Source organism: Dermacentor silvarum, chromosome 6 (assembly GCF_013339745.2).
Source record: "Dermacentor silvarum isolate Dsil-2018 chromosome 6, BIME_Dsil_1.4, whole genome shotgun sequence".
In the NCBI taxonomy this organism is placed as follows: domain Eukaryota; kingdom Metazoa; phylum Arthropoda; class Arachnida; order Ixodida; family Ixodidae; genus Dermacentor; species Dermacentor silvarum.
Genome location: NC_051159.1, coordinates 182,194,804 through 182,215,481, shown reverse-complemented (window position 1 = coordinate 182,215,481; position 20,678 = coordinate 182,194,804). Strand labels below are relative to the sequence as shown.

At 47.4% G+C, this 20,678-nt stretch overlaps 1 protein-coding gene across 1 annotated transcript in view; it reads right to left on the bottom strand.

Moving 5' to 3' along the window:
- The window catches only part of LOC119457094 (disintegrin and metalloproteinase domain-containing protein 10 homolog), a 33,197-nt gene extending 22,307 nt beyond the window's left edge, over positions 1-10,890 (bottom strand). Inside the window, exons 1-3 of the mRNA XM_049669206.1 lie at positions 10,827-10,890; positions 5,765-5,915; positions 3,328-3,449 (exon numbers count right to left, since the gene is read on the bottom strand). Coding sequence (XP_049525163.1) covers positions 3,328-3,449; positions 5,765-5,915; positions 10,827-10,890 — 337 coding nt within the window. The remainder of the gene's footprint in view (positions 1-3,327; positions 3,450-5,764; positions 5,916-10,826) is intronic.
- Between the last annotated feature and the right edge of the window lie 9,788 nt (positions 10,891-20,678).

The window sequence follows — 20,678 nt, the reverse complement described above, 5'->3', positions numbered from 1 at the left end:
GCACCAGGGAGGCCACTTCCTGTTCTGGTGAGGGAGTGACTTTGATGAAGCTTAGTGGGCCTTCCTAGTTTGGTTGCACCTGAACTAGTATAGCCCCACTAGATCTCGGCAATATATTTTTTTTCTTGCCGGTGTCAGGCACCACTCCATGCCTGAAAATGTGGTGGACTGGAGTAGGATTCGAACTTACGACCTTCAGATTTGAGGCCGGGTATTCTACCTCTGCTCCACGCCAACAGCCTTACTCATTTACTCACTGCCAAACGGGTGCTTCTTTTTGGGCAGCACGAAAAGACAGTAGAGACACGCATACATTCAGGACCAGCGCTATTCTGTCTTCTGTCATCGTCTTTTCGCGCTTTTAATTTGCAGCATGCCAAACTACCTCTACATTCTCAGAACAGTTGTGCCGAACGACTAGATCTTAGGAACGGGGGCGCCAGACAAGAGCCAACAGTCAGTGTTAATTGGGCAGGCGAGATAAGCATTGCGGTTTCGCTGACAATTACTCCACCTAGCCAACGCAACCTGCTACGAAATAAGTGCAGCTCCTTCAGGGCAAAGTCTCGAAGGAAACGAAGAAGCTGACATAATATCTCTCAGTGCAGGTTATTGAGTTCATGAAGAACAAGCAGCCTGTTCATATATCGGCGAACGACTTTGCTGCTCTTTGATCAGACTACAAGATATGAAAGGGAAATAGATAATCATCGACAAATGGCAAATAGACATTACGAAGGAAAAGCTTTGTGAAAGTGGCACGAGGAGGGGGACAACATTCTTACTTGAATGCAGATTTGTGTTCATCAGAGATATGAGGAGGGGGACAACATTCTTACTTGAATGTAGATTTGTGTTCATCAGAGATACTAGTTCCAAAGCGAAATGTTGGTCGGTGATACAACGCAGACTGTAGCATCTGCGGGTACGTCGGAACATTTGTTAATGAGAATTATTTTGATAAATATCACCAAGCGACTCACCAAGCGCTTCTGAAATAGAAAAGTACCAGTGAACTGAACGCGGACAAGGTTACATGCCTCGCGCGCAACAAGTGGGCCCGTCCTCGTCGAGGCAACAAAGCTGCTAACTTCCAAGCTCGGGAAACACCACAACCAAACAAGCAACAAAGCTGGCGTCATCTCTGGAATATCTTTTTTTACCATGAGCACGTTTTCTAAAGTAGAAGGAACGTGCAAAAACGTTTCCACATACTCGTACGACTGCTGTTGGCTCGACGAAGACAAGTTCGACTATCGGAATTTTGGCACAAACCAAAAGTCCGATTTCCCTCCATGAAGTTCACCTCTCCAATTTGCTTTTGGCTTTAACAACGATTTTCCTGACGATTTCCAACAAAAATATCGAAGGTAGAAATCAAATTCTGAAAAATCTGTTGGATAGCCAAAAAAAGAAAAGGAGGTCACAGGTTCGCCCGAAAGGCGAAGCTTCAATTGCGATAGCAAATTAGTAGACAGCTACACGTATAGTAGTTTTCTCGGCTGTATAAAAACGTGAACATTCGCTTACTAACTAAATAACAAGCATGGCGTCATGCGCGCACATACAAACAAACACATATCACTCTATGAGCACGGACACTGTCAAAACGCTGGCGTGAGGAAGAGCGGCGGCAGCAGCGAGCGAATTGACCTTCGTGCCGCCTGTGGCTTCAACAAGGTAAATATACCTGATAGCGAAGCTTCTATAGAAGCCCATATGTTCAAAACATGGCGATTTATCGGTGGTTCATGGGGCTTAGCGCCATCTGTGTGAGGAGGGAACACTTCTGACGGAAGAAAAATAATGTGACGTCATATCTGTTAAAACCAGAAGGGACGCCATTTTGTTCTCAAAGGCACGTAATTTGTTTTCGGAGGCCTGCCATTAGAGCTGTCTATTCAAATGCCCCGCCATTCGACTTGATGGGCGTTTCGAGCTTTCAGCGCGGAAAGCGATGCAGAAAAGGTCAGCCGTACGGGCGTTGAAATCGCATCGCTGCACAGAACATACTTTCCTTGGAGGCCGACGAACGCTTTGGGCGTAGAGTGCTTGTCCTTTCGTCGCACGCCAAGCCCGTCGGCCAGCGCAGTAGCACGAAAACGACTACAGTAAACAATTATCTGGCGGTCGCAACTCACAACTTTTGGCTGAACAGGTTCAAAAACCATGAAACTACCGGCGTCACCGAATTCAGACAAACGTCGACAAGCAAAACAACATGTGAGGGGAGCGTATTGCTACAGGTGAATTGTTTACGAGCGCGCCTTTCTGCACACTTCAAGAGCTGCATTGCATTGCAAGTGATAGCGGCTTCAACGCCCGCCGCTATCGGTGGGCGCTGAAAAAAAAAGTATTTATTGATAATGATCAAGTAAAATAGAGTTGTATCTTTTCTCCCCATGAGTGTATAAAATTGATTAGGAATTTTACTTTCGTTGAATTAATCTGTGCCTCGCTTTAATTAAACAAAACCTTTTTTTTTCTTTCCCAACGTTTGTTCCCTCCAAACATTGTCGAGCTTCAATCGCTGCTCCTATAACCACCCTTGCTGATGTAGGTGACAATTCGTTCTGAACCGCTTTTCGCCCGAAGCTTCGCGACCTATTTGGATCGACCTTGGCTTCAAAGCGAACTAAGCGGCGAAAACAAAACACACGCAGTCCGTGCACCCAGCCTCTGCATTCATCGCAGATGGCTTTCAAGATAAGGCCTACGCGGCCGCGCTCGGCCCACACCACTTAGGTAGCACATGGCCTGTTCACTCCGATCCATGAGTCATGCTACTTGGTCCAAAATTTGCATTGCCAAGCCTGGCGTGACGAAAGCGGTGACGTCGAAATCACCGCTGCTTACTCGGGAGCATCCCCATTAGATTCAATGGCAATCGGGCCAGGTAGCATGAGGTCATGGCTCGGAGTGAACAGGCCTTGTGGTACCTAGGTGGTGTTGGATCAGCCGTGCCATACGCTGCCGCCGACGGAGTAGAACTCCCTCTGCCTCCGGTGCCTTGCGCGCGGTGGAAGACGGCGTGCTTCCTCCCTGCCTTTCTTCCTTGCGCGCGCGGGACCAAGTCACTATCCTCAGCTCACCCTTGCACGCTTTCACTCGCACCTACAGAATCCGGCGCGCAGCCACGGTGTTATCACACTTGGACTTTATACGAAACATCACGGCGACGGCAACGCCGATTATGACGGCGGAAATGCACCTGAAGTCTCTCTATAACTGCTATCACAAGACAAAAAGGTCTGAGTTGGAAGTAAATACAAAAACGTCTTCCGTGAGGCAGTCTGGGCTCCCGGACATGCCCAAGACAATACTCACCAACCAGTTGACCGCTGTATATGTGACCGAGTTCTGGTTTGAGGTTGCCCAACGTCTCTGTCTCGAGTGTGAAGTCCTCGTGAAATATGGACGAGTCCGGCCTTATCTTCAGTATGAAGTTTCTGCGACAAAGAAGCTAGTTGGCAACGCCTGCTATTTGATACTCTGGAGGATCTACAGGTAACGTAGGCTCACATACTGGGAAAGAAATGGGCCGCATATCTGCTTGCTTCGCTGCAAATGACGTAGAAAGACGATAATATTCTGCCACTCCTGATACGTAACACCCTCTCTTCTGCCCTCTCCCACCCCTCACGCTCTTCCCCTCCCCTCTCACTTCTCCCATGAAGGATGCAATTGAGGTTTTCCTGAATTCAATTAAAATTTCCCGTGTTCGCCTTGCTCTCGCGCCATCTGTCGGGACCTTTTATTATTGTTGGCTTAAAGCCGGCTACAAGGCCGCGGCTTCAGTCGGCTTGTTTTTAACGCATAGCGTCTCTTCGACACCATTTCTAACGCCTTGATTTTTCATTTACTAACGTAAAGACCAGTGCAGACGACAGCTACTCAGCCCGCGAGCTCGCCTCAGCCAATGAGCACTGCCGAAACAGCCGGAGCCAACGTTTATTGGCCGGAGATTCAGAATAAGGCGACGGCAGCGCCGCCACATTTTCCGCGTTTTTTTCTTCACTTTCGGCGCTTGCTAAGGCGTCCACTGGACTCACTCCCCCATTCTAGTACACTGTATACCTATATTTCATGACACAAGGTATAATGCAATTTTTCCTCCCAGACACATTGTTCAGCCAGCACTTTCCTTTTTGTTTTGTTCGCGTGGCCTGGCTGTAGCCTTGCAAGTGGACAAGGCAAGAAAGAGCGATCAGGAAGCATCAGACGTCACGGAGCCTATAGTCTTGTGAAGCTCACTTGCAAACTTGTAGCTAGAATTGCTAATACCCTGATATACCCTGTCACCGACATCACATAACACGTGACAAACGTCACGTGTTAGCCATCAGGCTAAAAATGATGTTCCACAGCCGCCCACCATGGTTCTGAGTGGCGCTGGCTTAGGGCTAGATCTCGTAAACATAAATACCCAAGTTAGTGGGCGAATTGATGACCGTCGCCGTAGCGCAATTGGTAGTGCAACGCACGCGTAATGCGGAGGTTGCGGGTTCGGTTCCCGCCGGCGACAAGTTATCTTTTCGTCCACTTTCATTTCCATTTTCTTCATTATTTTCTGCATTCCAATTCAACCACACTAAATTTCCCAGATGCTTTCCTTGGCTTCATTGTCTGTTGGCTTTATGCGGTCATGATTAACAAAATCGAGCCCCTCGGTTCCCCTTCTTCTTTGGTAACATCAACAACAGTATATTAGACTCAAATCCAGGGGATGGTGTGCTACTCGAACACATCTGTGGGAGATTTTGCTTATAAGATCTGTAGCCCTAGACCGACAGTATACTATTCATTGAAATATATGAGTAGACGTATGACATATAATGAAGCACCGAATTAAAGGTCGTAGAAGAACTGTGAGCTGAGATTTTGTTAAGTGCTCAATGTTCGCATCTCATGCATTGTAATAATTTAGAAGTCAGAGTAAAGCGTTTACTATAATTTGTTCGCCATATTTTATTTTTGAACGAGAGACGTTCCATATAACTCTGGATTTCGGGTACTGCATACTGGTGTATTCAAAGTTAAACTGGAAATACGTCCAAATATACTTTGCTGACACTGTATGCTGGAGTACTATGTCAGTGGAAGAATTAGATCGTATAGACCGCGTATTCTCAGTATGCTGTAACGCGCAAGAAATATTCAGTGTGCTGGTTATCGTTTGCTATTATGCACATTTATTTTTTTTTCTAGTAATAAGAATACTTTTTAACGTTGTGGTTCCCCATACGCGGTGTTCAAAACTGATGTGCGAAGTGAACAGAGTATCAGTTATTATTTTTACACTCCTCGGTAAAATATCAACTTCATTTAGAATTCATGTAATACGGCTAAGCAATATATATACACACAGCAATTAACAACTGAGAGCCGCGGTCGCTCAATTGGTAAGAGCATCGTATGCCTAATGTGAAGACGTGGGTTTTCTGCCCAACCTGTGGCCCGTTGTTTTTTCATCCATTTTCATTTCCATTAATTTATCATTACTTTAATTCAATTCATAAGTACAAGTAATTACCCCTATGCTGTACTTGGTGTCCTTGTTTGCTGGTTTATGATGTGACTAATAAACATCAGGCCCCTAACTCGCTTTTCTTTCTTCTCGTTCATATACATATATATCCCGGTACCTTAGTACCGTGTTTTTCCTTTTCTGCGTGCGCCTGCACTTCTTTCAACTACTTCCTTCATATACGTATATGTCCATATTCGCTCCGCAGAGTATCTTGTATTGTGCAAGAAATCTTACTTGTCGAAGGCAAAGAAGCGCAGGAAGATAGGATTGTGCTGTTTTCGCTGCTGCAGCAAGGACCGCCTGAGGCGCACGTGGTGGCGCTGCACGCGCAGTGGTTCATACCACAGAGGCTCGAAGTGCGCCACCCACGCGTTCAGCCGGTGAGCTGCAAGGGAATACCGAGAAACTGACAACGTTGTACCTGACGGCAGCATTACGCCTGTAGCCGCCACCTTCCTCAGCAGCGCCGCATTCACTAGGACAAACAGCTGGTGAGCACGCTGTCACCGGCGAAAACATCGGAAAACTCTGACACACTTCTGCGTTTGTTTGTTTTGAAGCGAGAGCTACATTCACCGTATTCTCGCCGTTTCGCTGTGGTCGATGGCCGCATCGCGAGATGAGCCGTTGCCTAGCAACTGCCGCAGCTGGCAGCGCCACTCGCCGCGCCATCTGGCATGACGTCAGAGGAGGAGCCAGTGAAACCGCGTTGCAACAACAGAGGAGGAGCCGGCGTTGCATCGTATATATAGAAGGGGCGGCTCGGTGGGATTCGTCGGCAGATATGGATAGTGAGTCGGAGAGACTAAAAGAAGCCAGGCTTCGTCGTCGGAACGAAACCAAGAGGAGGCAGCAAGCCGAGGAGACGGAGGAAGAACGAGCCGCACGCCTCGAGAAGCGTCGTAAGTACGAAGCGGCCAGGCGAGTGGATTCAGATGAGGATAGCACCCGAAACGTGTTCAAGCCACTGGACGACAACCCCTTAGCCTCCCGCCTCACCGACCATCGGGTCGTCTTTGTGGCAATTGAGAAACACCAAGATGAAGACTTTCAAAATAAAAGCGTTACACTTTAGAAATGTCTAGTCTTTAATGTAACCATAACTTAACGAGAGGTAACAACCAAACCTAAACACTCATACATACGAAGCTAAACGATAAAAGATGTAACCGTAGAGAAAACCAAGCTAAACAATAAGATTCACCGTACCTCTCGCTACGCACACCCAGACAATTGAGTTAAGCCACAGCCAATTTTTTTTACATGTACATGTCAGCCAGATATACTGGAGGATTAGTTCTGCAAGTGAACATGTAACCGAGCACACGATATCATGCCCTATATTTCTCGGTTTCCGCATTGAAACAACGTGAAAGAACAAATCAGGAGCGCCAAGTGGCACACTTGAAATGAACAAACAGCATCAAAACATATTGATGCATCATCATCATCAGCCTATATTTTATGCCTACTGCAGGACGAAGGCCTCTCCCTGCGATCTCCAATTACCCCTGTCTTGTGCTAGCATATTCCAGCTTGCGCGTGCAAATTTCCTAACTTCATCATCCCATCTGATTTTCTGCCGACCTCGACTACGTTTCCCTTCTCTTGGTATCCATTCTGTAACCCTAATGGTCCATCGGTCATGCTTCTATTTATTTTTGAAAGGTCGGGTTCTAGAGTTGCCAAGCCAATACAGTGGTAGAATGTCATCGTGAGTTTTGTTAAGCCATGTTATGTCGCGCATGAGACGGTGAAACCAAACAGCCTGAGAAACGCCGGCGGAGTAATTTGGCGTTAGCTATATGTGACGCTTCATAGGAACGCGCAAACTACCTGAGCGTCATAGCACTCGAATAAGCAGCGTGGCTGCTGTCTTTTCGTCAGATGCTTTATCAAGAATGCACTTCCAGTTCGAAGCAGTCGGGAATTCAGTCCATAAGTGATAGCTGTAACCTCACAATTTGGGGAGGTATTCTGTAACAGGTCCACCTAGTGGACATGTCCATTTCGTCTGCTGTTGAAGTTATGATTGGTTGGGCTGGGGTGCGCTTCAACAGGAGCCACGCGCCACAGCCAATCAGCACTTCAGCAGCAGACGAAATGGACATGTCCACTAGGTGGACTCTTACAGAATATCTCCCCTGGTTGATTCTTCCTTGTTGCCTACTGAAGGATGCCGCACGCTTTTATTCTATGGTTTTGCTCAAAGATGTGGCTAAATTCAAGTCTGCCGATGTGAATAGATGCCGCGTAGCTATCACAAATGCCCTTTTGTGACATTAGTAGGGATCTCGCTAGACTTTATTGTTACTGGTAAATAAAATTTCATCTCCAATGACCCATTCTACTGGTCTCTTTCGAACGCTCTATATGTCGCTTTCGCGGGGCGATTTACATTGGATGGGTCAAAATCAAGTGCTCGGAACGCATTCACCTTTTTCATTCAGAGCGCCGCACTCCAGAATCGGATCAATGTGCTCGGAAGCATGCTCTACTTCGAGCTCGGTATATATATGACCAAGATGTGATGTAATTCCGATCACGTGGCTGCTCCGATTGCTTTTGCAGCAGCAGTACGTTCGGCTCGGTCATGCTTTCTCTAGCTAGAATGTCGAGGAGCCTCTGCATCGGTGCAAGTCGCGTCGTAATGCAGTAGGAACCAGGGAAATGTAATGTAAGTGTAAGAAGGGTTTTTTTTTTCATTCAGCGTGATCGGCATTTTATATTTATATCGTCTCACAACTATCAATGCATCCTGCGGCCATTTTTTTTTAACACGATAGTGTTTTATGCCGCCGTCCACCATAAACTTCATGTAACGGATGGGACGTCGGTGCAAACGCGTAAAATATGGTCTCTTGACAGGGATGGCGTCGCCATCTTGGAGCGGTGAAGCGAAATACTTCATCATGACACTAACGAGGACCTACAGTGAGCGCTTCGGCAGTCTCAGCGCAGCGGAGGCTCGAACGCGTTGTAGCCTGGTGTAGGCGATGTAGGCCTTCTGCTGAAGTGACGATGCAGTTTCTGCACATGGTTTGTCTTTCGCGTTCGATTAGCCTGTGGATTCTCGTCGCCTACGAATTGCGGCTTCAACGTGCATCAGGAGTGCTCACACGCCGCCTACTGCTTCGCTTGCGATGACTGCTGCGCTAAGCGGCGCAGAAAGGCAACGACGTCGATAGGCGAATCTAGCTTTAGTCCGGCGAGAGACATGCCAGCGTCAAGCAGAACGCATTCGCGCGATCGCGGCGCACGCGTTGCGAACTCAGCCCCTCGCATTCCTGAAGCTGAGCGCGTCGCAATTCAACTGGCTGTCCAAGACGCTACGGAGCCGAAAAAAAAAAAAAAAACACCGCATAACCACGGGGTGAATGATGATGAGTGGGCGAAGCTCCGGAGAGAATCATCGGTAAACCGTGAATCTTCCGTGTAATTCGCCCAGTCTCGCCGCACTAAATCGAACGATTGACTTCCACCAATGATACGCGCCATATGTGACGTCATTCCTATTTTATAACAGCGCCCTTCATTATAATTGCACCATCTCCCGCTTAAGGGGACGCTAGCACAAACGCGTTAGAAACGTGCAGTACTCTCTAGTAAGGGGGAGAGGCCACAGCGTCTTACCAATGCCTCCTTTACTAGTAAAGGAGGCATTGGTCTTACGCAGCCGTTTACACATGCCGGAACGTGCACCGCGTTTGCCGACGCCATCAGCGTTAATGAATACGGGGGTAAGGTGGAGAGGCCACAGCGTGTTACACCAGCTTCGTACACGGGCCGTAACGCGCTAGCACAAAGGCGTTAGAAACGCGCAGTCTTTCGTTAATGTTGGGTATTTATTGCCATCGTGGCGCGTGTGTCCATGTGCGCTTCGTGGCGTAGTGGTTAGCGCCGCGCGTTCGGAAGCGAGGGGTCCCTGGTTCGATTCCGCTACGGCCACAACTTTCGGAATTTTTTTTCTCATAAAAGTAGACGTGGCTACCTACGACGACGACTACTACATACTACAGAGGAGGGACAGACCCACACCCTAAGGAGCTTCGCCCCTAAAAGGCAAACGCTTGCACTAGGCCGCGCAAAGCTCAAGACACAGCGAAGCTGGCGTATTGATTGCGTCTCTTGATTGTAGCTAGGTTATCTCTTCCTCTCCCTTTCTTTCTTTATTTCTTTTTCTCTCTTTCTCTCCTTATTTATCTTTCTCTCGTTCTTTCTCTATTTCTCCTTCATTCTCTTTCTCTCTCTTTATCGCTCTCATTTTGTCATTCTCTCTCCCAAAGGAAGTTGTGTTGCAATCGTCAGTACAATGCAACCATACGATTCCCATAAATGCACGTTCTGCAAGCGTTGGTGTATAGCGCAGTGGTTATGACGCTCGCACTCGGACCGTGGGTACCCGGGTTCGAATCCTGCCTTGCCAAGAACCTTCATTTGTCTCTCGGGCAGCGAGTGCAGACGCGCCAGGATGACGTCACGGCGCATGCGCTGTAGCGCGCATGCTGGCTGAAGTTCGGCGGAGCCGTGTCTGTGTGGCGTCGCCTGGTTGCTACGGCGCGGCAGTTTCGTGCCACACGCACGGCTGGCTTAAACTGCGGAAGAAGACGACGCTCGAGCTGATGATGATAATTTCGCGGCCCACGCACAAATTACGGCTGGCTTGAACAGCTTCGCTGTTAAAACTCTCGTACCTTCGCCGAAGCGATTCGGCAGCAGGACGCCGCGTGCCACGCAAATGTGCAACCAGGTCGCCGACCCGCAAATCGTGCGCCTTTCGTGGCAGCGGACCGCGAGTTTACGAAGCAAACATGCAACAGCTTCTGCGAAGACACGTCTCACTTTCGTGTTCTACCGATTCGCATGAAAGAGGGATCAACCATATTTTCTTCTCGCTCACCGCTAGTTGGTGTCGTCAGCATTATCATTGTGCAGGAAAAACGGACCTCTTCATTCACTATACGTGCTATCGCATTTTGCTGGTAACAACTAGCAGCTCTATGAGACAGTGATTCATTTCACATATACCTTAAGTCGGTAAGAACTGTGTTTTACATGTTGCATAAGGCATCGAATCCGCGCACTAATAATGCATGACGCCTGCTGTGCTGTGTGAGCACTGAGTTGACCTTAAATGACAAAAACGATGAGCAGGGTTAAGAAAGAGTCCTCTCTTTTGCGTTCTATTCTGTCTTACCTAGCATTCAAGATACAGCAGAAGTAACGTTTGTGGTCGGCAGGCAGAAGTACTGTCTACATGTCGGAACAAGGAGAGATGGTCCTGAGCTGCGCTCACCTTCGGCTGCCACGATAGCGACGAGGACAAGAACGCAAGCCGCAGCTTGCACGCCATGCTCCATCTTGTCAGCCTTCTTTTTCTTCCTTTGCTTTCTTCTCGGTGCTTCGTCTGGAAAATTTTGAAGGTCCACATCTGATTTACGTTTTCCAAGGAATAATGCTATTCGCACATTGCAGTACACGTATATAGCTGCAATTTGAAGTTCGAAGTTTACTTATTAGGCCATTGCGTACATTGCGCGTACCGAGGAAAAAAGGTGAATGCGCAGCTTAGCGAGCGCATCGCCCCCTATTGCATTGGCAACAGTCAGAAACTTGTCCTAGTAAGAATATAAAATCATCGCAAAGGAACAAAAAATGTCGCTCCGTAGCATTCGGCATCACAAAAAAATACCACATACAGATTGACACATACGCAAACTAGATTAACACAATCTAGATTACTTAGACTAGACTAACTTATCAAGCACGCACTTAACCGACAGAATTACCAGTTTATGAGCACACATGGGTAAAATACAGGAGATGAAAAACTCTTTATAATTTTGCTGGCGTGTACACAACCGCTGATATGTTACTCTGCATAAGGAGAGGGGAAATGAATTCAATATTGCAGCGGAGAAAAGAAAAAAATTACCGACGATTACGATACTCCCTAATGCTAAATTTGAGCGCAGCACTATACGTATTTTCATTCCGCGACATACTGGCTGGCGCAGAAAATTTGTCTCGTGCGGCGCGTTGCAAACAAAGTGTGGTGCGACTGCCTCGCTAATCTGGAGATCGCGGAAGCCAGCGCGTGAGTGACGCGTGGGCGCGATTCGCAGCAGCCGCCACCGACAGACCTCCCCGACGCCGCGTGCTACTCTGGCGCCATCTCGTAGCCATCGCCGCCGCATTACGCTTTTCCTCTCACGCTTTCTCTATGCCCTCCTCCGCTTTCCGCCACATGGTTCCGCTACACCCTCCTCTCCACCTTCCTCCTCGCGCCTCTTCGCTCTCGCCGCTTTTCACTTTTTCATCTTTCGTAACGCTCGTTCGCTCGGTTACGCCGCCGACGCCAACGCTCGCCGCAGGAACGGGCGCCTAATAGTTGCTCTTAAAAAAAAAAGTGAGAATGAAAAAATACAGGACAGCGTATTGAGTTCGAACAGACAAACGAGTCAAAATAAAACGACAAGCTCAGAATAATACAGACAGACAAAGAACTTTAATGAAGGTCCTGAGAAGCTGCGTTGCCCCCTCTCAGGCAGGCGACGAAGCCGCGGGCCGCACCCACGTCGGGACGACAAACAATATAACTCATGAAATTTGGACAAGGATATCTTAGAGTTAGAGAATGGGTACCAAGAGAAGGGAAGCGCAGTCGAGGAAGGCAGAAAACTAGGTGAGGTAATGAAGTCAGGAAATTTGCAGGCGCATGTTGGAATCAGCTAGCGCAAGACAGGGGCAATTGGAGATCACAGGCAGGGGCCTTCGTCCTGCAGTGGACGTAAAAATAAGCTGGTGATGATGATGATGATGATGATGATGATGATGATGATCTTAGATCTATTTCCGCTGCTTATCAGCCACAGTGGTTTATATACCGTGAAGTGGACGTGAACCTTCGTGTGAGTCGTAATCACACATATCGGTAATCGTATAAAGAAGATGCGAAAGCTAAAAAAATTATGCGTGGCCATTCTATCGCAAACACCAGAGACCAGCGGAGCTGGGGAAAGCCTAGTAAAGTAGTGGCAAACCACACACTTTGTCTAACTTTTGCTGGGATTCCCCCATCTCCGCTGGTCTCTGGTGTTTGCGATAGCAGAGCCACGCGTAATTTTTTTCCGCTGCGAAAAAGAGGACCGCCTAAGCGAGCGCCCATTAGCACCGCTAGTCCCAAGTCGTCGCATGTTGAAGTTCCTGAGCACCCGCAACCCAGGATCTTCCAGTCTGCTCTGTTTCCTGGCGCTCAGGATTTCTTCGCGATGTTCTGCGTAGTACCGCGATGAATTCAACCGGCCCCGTTCACGAGCCTCCGGATCTTCATTTCTTCGCCTACGCGAGCTCTCGACTTCCCGCAATCTAAACTCGGGATGTTCTCTTCTGCGACGCTTGGTTTCATCTTCACTAGCTCTCGCTTCAGTCTTTCGGAAGCAACGAGTGTCCAGTTCTCTGGTCGAAACCTGCCGAGCCGCCGCCAGAGGCATCGGCTGGAGTCACTGACCCCGGGCGCGTTCGGCGCGAACGCGGAGAAACGCAGTCGGCGTCGGCAGCAGCCGTACGTCTCACTACCACATGCCTCATTCCTCCTCTCCACTACGCATCCGCTATGCTGCGCGATGCTATTTTTATACTCTGCTTTCACTCTCTCTCCCCTAGCTCAGCAAAGCTGCGGACGACGGAATGATCATTATTGGCGTCGTGCGCTACCGATGGCGGCGCTGCGAACGGCGCCCCCGTAGGTTGCCTACGCTCCCGTGACATCAGAGAGGGGACTCGTCTTGTTGTTGTTGTTGTTGTAGCCTATCACGCCTGTGGCTCCTACCCACGGAGGGGGACTGGCCAAGAAATGGGTGGATTATTCCAAATTAATATGGAGGATACATTTCCGAATATCTATGAAATTAGTATTGAACAGCGTAGAGTTATATGTTAAAGTAAATCAAGAAAGTCATATCGAATGAGTAATCATTAATTTGAAAGTACAAAAAAAATGTCACAGTTTCGCCCTAAGGGCGAAGCAATGAATGCGATAGCAACACAGCAATGTCATACGAAGTAAGGTGAGCGGCTTTGGTAGCAACAACACGCAGAACTGTTGTCGACGCCATCGGCGTTTTGCCCGCGTTGCTCAAAATGCGTGCGGCGTTGGTGACTGTTGCTGGAGCCTCTGATATAAATAGGCACTTGGTGCCGCAGCTAAACGTCGCCTCCCTTCCCTCCCCCTCCCCCACGGCCTCTCGCACGTCCGAAGAAGGCGCGTTTGCTCTACATATATGGTGATTGTAAAGGAGAAAAGAGACGCCTACTTCTGCAGCCCTTAAGCGAGCACGGCGCAGAACGCGCGTTTGTTCTCCGCCGTGCGTTCACTCCCCGTGAAAGACGCGCCCCTCGCGCCCTTTCACTCGCACATACAGCGTTCGGCGCGCGGCGACGATTTCATCTCCAAATGACGTCATACGGAACCTCACGGCGACGGCGACGGCGACGGCGACGGCGACGCCGACGGCAGAAATCTGCTTTTGAGTGTCCATATAATTGCTATCGCAATAAAAAGGATAGAATTTAGCAGGGTATTCGTTTGGAGTCTGTAAGGAACCTTTGGACGGCGAAGCAAGCATCCCTGTGGCTGAATCCCAAAGTGGACGCCCCGAACGAAAGAATATTAGGTTCTGTTAAGTCCAGGCCAAGCCTTCGAAAAGGTATTTCCAACAATCGTTTTCTTGCCGCAGTAAAGCGGCGACAAGATAGAAGAAAGTGGTGTATCGTCTCTTCCTCATTACAAAACGGGCAGAGGGGGGAGGGAACCAAACCCGACCTGTGTAAGTAGAAATTTAGGGAGGGTATACGGCAACGTAATTTGGTGAGAGACACCTCAAGCATCTTTATGTTACAGGATTCGCTACGCCAGGGAAATATCAGGTGCTTATAATCTGGAGAAGCAGTCAGAACTGGGTTTGATAAGGCTTTTCTAATTGATCGCATCCGAAATCTAGCCGCCGTGATGTGTGCAGTCACTGGTAGAATGGGAAGAACAGGGCCGGAAAGTGAGGTCTTTGCCAGTGAATCGGCAGTTTCATTAAAAAACAACCCTTTATGACCAGGTACCCAAATCAAATGAACACATTGCACATGGGCAGGAACTAGCAAGTAAAATAGTTTTAGCATAGGTGAATCATTAGTGGCGGTAAGGGAAGAGCAAACAGAAAGGGAGTCAGTAAGGATAGCAGCTGTGGTAGTCGTTTGGTCTAATTTACGTAAAGCTAGGATTACTGCTAAAAACTCGGCCAGAAAAATAGGCACAAAATCGGGCAATCTTAAAGAAAAAGACCAGTCGAGTGCAGGACAAAATATCCCAATGCCAGTCTTTTCCTCGCTCTGTGATGCATCTGTTGCAATGATAATATTTGTTCCTAGGGAGCTTAGGTGGTCTTGTAACATGGCGTTTAAGATGCTGTAAGGTAGTAGTTTTGCGTGGTTTGGGAAAATATCGTCGAACCTGATATCCAGGTAATTTGAATGAGTATTGTTAGGAAGCACATCGCGAATTTGCACATTTAGTGGTTCAAGTAATTTTTGCACATATATAATCTGTGGTGTATGAAACCTGGGCCAATGAACGGGAAAAAATAATTGTGGATCGGAGATGAAAATTATTTGAGGACGGCTTAATGGTGATTCATATAGTCGTAAGAAAGTCTGAACGGTCAGAAGGTGAAATCGGCATATAATAGGTGGGATTCTCGCTTCCAGATATAATACGGCATTTGCAACGTATTTTGGAAGGCCTAAGCACAGACGTAGCGCCTCTCGCTCTAATAAAACTAGCGGTCGAAGCTTGTATGACGGAACACCTGAGAATAAAACACAGCCAAATTCTAATACTGGACGAACGTACATTTTATATACCATCAAAAGGGATTTTTGTCGTTTGCTACGATCCGGCTTGAATAGCTTCATTTTCATGCGTTTGCTCGCGCTCTGACTGCGTGCTCGCCTAGGACGGCGCTCTCCAATTACCATCTGTATTTTTTTCTACTGTTAATTTCATTATTGCAAGCACTATGAGGACACCAAACCTTGTACGTTAAATTTATTTTCCATATAACCGCCCGATATGATCCCGCAGTGGCGCTGGCGTTGCGCTGCTTAACTCGAGGTCGCTGATTCGACCTCTTCCGTGGCGGCTACATTTAAATGGAGGCGAATTACAAACACGCTCGTGTGTACTTAGATTTAGTTGCTCGGGGGTCTAAAGAACCCCAGGTGGTCAAAATTATTCCCAAGTCCTACACTACGTGCCTGATAATCATGCGGTGGGTTTGGCGCGAAAATCTCAGAATTTATTTTTTACATATATTTTACATTTTACATATATTTTTTACATATATTTTACAATTTTTCATCTAGCACCATCTCTCGCGGACAGGGAGACGATCTCGTGACTCAGCCATAAAACATCACGCCGAGCCAGTAAATGAGAATCGTCACAGCTTTGAAAATGAAGCACGGTCGCAGGGCTCATGCGCAAAAGTTAGTGTTGATAAAGCGGCATTGTAGTTCAATGCGAATTTCACATTTTCTTGTCATTCCAGTAACTTGGGGTTCCAAATGTAAAACTTTTTCTGACAACAAAAGTCTCGTTATTTAACTGGGAAGTGATTTACCTTGAACATTAGTGGGGCGCCACACGCTATCGTTCCCAATTGCCAAGCATGCCTTGCACAATTTTCTTGCAGATAAATCTCAATACAACTTTCTAATGCAAAATAAAAAAAATTGGTTGTTTTAGGTTAGCATAATACTATTTCCATTCAACGCACTTTCCGATTACCGGTAGCCACTCGGAAACCATTATTTTATCAGCGTTAATAAATGTATTATGTTAAAAGTGCAGAAATGCTTCTAAACATTTCGCCTTCATAATCTGCCTCCCCCCTCTCCCCTCCTTCTTTTTCTTTGTGTGTTCAGAGGTCCAGCAACTTATTCGGTATCATCATCAGCCTATATTTATGTCCACTGCAGGACGAAGGCCTCTCCCAACGATTTCCAATTACCCCTGTCTTGCGCTAGCTGATTCCAACTTGCGCCTGCGAATTTCCTAACTTCATCACCCCACCTAGTTTTCTGCTATCCTCTACTGCGCTTCCCTTCTCTTGGTATCCATTCTATAACTCTAATGGTTCACCGGTTATCCATCTTACGCATTACATGACTTGCCTAGCTCCGTTTTTTCCTTTTAATGTCGACTAGAATATCGGCTATCCCCGTTTGCTCTCTGATCCAAACCGCTCTCTGCCTGTGTTTTAACGTTAGGCCTAACATTTTTCCTTCCATCGCTCTATCGCTCTTTGTGCGGTCTTTAACTTGTTCTCGAGATTCTTTGTTAACCCCCAAGTTTCTGCCCCATATGTTAGCACCGGTAGAATGCAATGATTGTACACTTTTCAACGACAGTGGTAAGCTCCCAGTCAGGATTTGGCAATGCCTGCCATATGCACTCCAACCAAATTTTATTCTTCTGTGAATTTCATTCTCATGATCAGGGTCCCCTGTGAGTAATTGACCTAGATAAACCTACTCCTTCGCAGACTCTAGAGGCTGACTGGCAATCCTGAATTCTTGTTCCCGTGCCAGGTTATTAAACATTATCTTCGTCTTCTGCATATTAATCTTCAACTCCACTCTTACACTATATCGGTTAAAGGGCCTTTAAACCACCCAGAGGTTGAAATTTACACTACTTGTGGTGTTGCAATTGTGCGCGAGTCTACAATGAACACGTAGCCGCGAGAACTTTTCGAAATAGTGCCGTAATAGTGGAGTTACACGCGTTTGATGATCGAAACACGGCCCTCGCTCGTTTCGCTCTTTCCTTCGCTGCTCGCTGTTCGTCGACTGGTATCTCCTCCTCGCCGAGTGCTCCTACAGATGTCACGTGACATACGTCATCGCCAACGCGTTTCTCAAAACACTGTCCACTTCCGGTTAAGGCACGTCCATGATAGCGGCAAATATACCGACGGTGATCCGGCGTCCAGAGCCGTAGAAAGTTTGCCGCGCGAGAGGTGTCCAAAGTAGACGGCAGCTCGGCCAGCACACCGCCCGCAACGCGATCGACCATCCAATCGACGACCGCGAAGCTGCGCGCCTCCGCTACCGGAGGCGAAAACATCGGCTGCAGCTTTTGTTCCAAGCAAAACAATTTCCGCTAGATAAATCGATGCACAAATTGTACATTTTATGAAAAACGATATCCACTGTCAAACGTTAAACATGAACGAGAGTTCCGATATTGTCAAGCTCAGCTACAGAGCACGGCTACCGATGGCAGACGACCGGCTCGGCTCTGCTCTCATCGCAGCCTACGTCGCCGCTAATATCAGCGTATTTTCTTCTGTGTACAATAATTGCGAAGAGTGACAACAACGGTAAGAAAATATTGCGGCTTGTGAGTGTCGGCGATTCATTCCGAAGCGCCGTCCGCTTTAGCTTTGAAGTGAACCGGAGAAGGCCTATAGCGACGATATCGGGACCGTCGAGCGAACAGCGGCGGTGAGGCTGCCGCACAAATGGGTCCCGGTCTCATCCTCTCTACGGCAAGGAAATCTCGCCGTTTGCGAGCAAAACCGTCGTCAAACGGCGGCCCGCGAGTGACAAACGGCGTGCGGCGAGTTACCGTGTCGGTAACATGGACGGGTCTTATACCGCGACTTCGCGCTTCTCAGCTATACCCGCCGTTGCTGCCGTGCCGGGCCGTGCTCATGCGAAGCGTGCCACTACGGACCCTGTGTTGCGCGCACGTCTAGAAAGGCCAACACTGTCGGACTCTGTTCGCGCAGCCAATCAGACCGCTAAGCACGACTGTGTTGGAACGTGACCGATTTGGCACTTGCGTTGCGGGCTGAAATTACCGATTCGCAAGGGCGCACAAGCGAGCAACACGACGAGGAAGTCGTAGGTTCTTGCTCGACCAATCGACATCGTCGCCCCCGTTGACATCACCAGATGCATCCTGGTGACATCACGCACGACCGCTGGGGATACCGGAAAGGCTCGGAGAAAAGCACGGCATTGTTTTTCTTTTTTCTTTTTTTGTGGCGCGCTCGCGGCGCCGCGGTAGCGCTGCAGCGTTTGGCATCGTTGATCTTGACGGCATCCTGAACTCGATGCGTGTGTTTACTTGAAATCTTTAAAAAATATTGGAGGTGGTTTAGGGGCCCTTTAAGGTCCTCAATCATTTGTTGTAATTCGTCCCCATCGTTGCTGAACAGGACAATGTCATCTGCAAAGCAAAAGTTGCCGAGATATTCGCCGTTGATCCTCACTCCTTAGCCTTCTCAGTCTAAGAGCCTGGTAACTTCCTACTTTCTTGTGGAGAACCAAGGTAGCTGTGGAATCCTTGTATGTGTTTGTCAAGATATTCACGTATGCCTCCTGTACTCCTTGATTACGCAATGCCTCTATGGCTGCTGTTATCTCTACTGAATCAAATGCATTTTCATAATCTATGAGGTTGATTGTATTCCAGCAGGTTTCTCGATTACCTGATTGATGATATGGTTATGATCCATCGTAGAATATCCCTTCCTTGGTTGAGTGAAGTCAAGTGTTGCCGCGATTCTATTGGAAATTATTTTGGTGAATATTTTATACAAAACTGAAAGCAAGCTAAAGGGTTATTATTCTTCAATTCTTTAACGTCTCTGTTCTTACGGATTAGTATAATGTTGGCGTTCTTCCAGCTCTCTGGTACATCTGAAGTCGTGAGGCATTGCGTATAAAGGGCCGCAAGCTTTCCAAGCATGATATCTCCTCCATCTTTGATTAAATCGACTGTTATTCCATCTTCTCCAGCAGCTTTTCCCCTGGTCATGTCTTTCAAGGCCCTTCTAACTTCATTGCCAGTTATAGAAGGGGCCTCTATATCCTGTTCATCACTACTTCGAATGAAAGTAGCTTGGCTGCTCTGGGCACTGTACAGGTCAGTATAGAATTCTTCCGCTGGTTTTACTATGTCATCAAAACAGTAGATGATATTACCCTGCTTATCTTTCAGTGCATACCACCAATGCCAAGTTTTCTTCTCACTGATTTCATGATGCATCCATATTTTACTGCTTCCTCAATCTTTCCCATGTTATAATTTCGAATATCCCTTACTTTCTTCTTGTTGATCAGTTTCGACAGTTCAGCGAATTCTATCTGATCTCTCGAGTTTTCCACTTTCATGTTTTGTCGTTTCTTTATTAGGTCCTTTGTTACTTGGGAGAGCTTACCTATTGGTTGCTTTGGTGCCTTACCTCCCACTTCAATTGCTGCTTCTGAGATCAGCCTATAGTTACGGTTTCGTTCATCGCACCTATGTTGTCTTCATCTTCCTGTTCCAAAGCTGCATATTTGTTTGCGAGAACCAGCCTGAATTGGTCTGCTTTTACCCTTAATGCGTCTAGGGTGGCCTGTTTCTTCTTGACGAACTTTACTCTTGGTCTCTTCAAATTTAGAGAAATCCTAGACCCAACTAACCTATGGTCGCTGCACTTTACCCTACCTAACACTTCTACATCCTACACTATCTGCATTATGCAAAGATCGGCAGAGAGTATGAAATCTATTTCATTTCTTGTTTCTTCAGTGCTGCTTTTACAGGTCCATTTCCTGTTACTGCACTTCCTGAAGAAGGTATTCATTATTCGGAGCCTATTCCTTTCCGCGAACTCTACTAAGATATCTCCTCTTGCATTCCTAGAATCGATGCCGTAGTGGCCAATTGCTTGCTCACCATCCTGCTTTTGTCCCACTTTTGCATTGAAGTCGCCCATGACTACAGAATACCGAGTTTGCACCTTCCTCATTGCTAATTCAACATATTCACAGAACTGATCTATTTATTCATCATCGTGACTTGAGGTTGGGGCGTAGGCTTGTACTACCTTCATTTCATACCTCCTATTCAGCTTTATTACGACCACTGCCACTTTCTCATTAATGCTGCAGAATTCATCAATGTTGCCCGCTATGCCCTTATGGATTAGAAGTCCTACCCCGAATTTATCTGGAAGGCCTGTGTAGCAGAGGACGTGGCTCATAGAATAAAATGTCATTAACTCATAGAATAAAATGTCATGGCATATAATAGAAA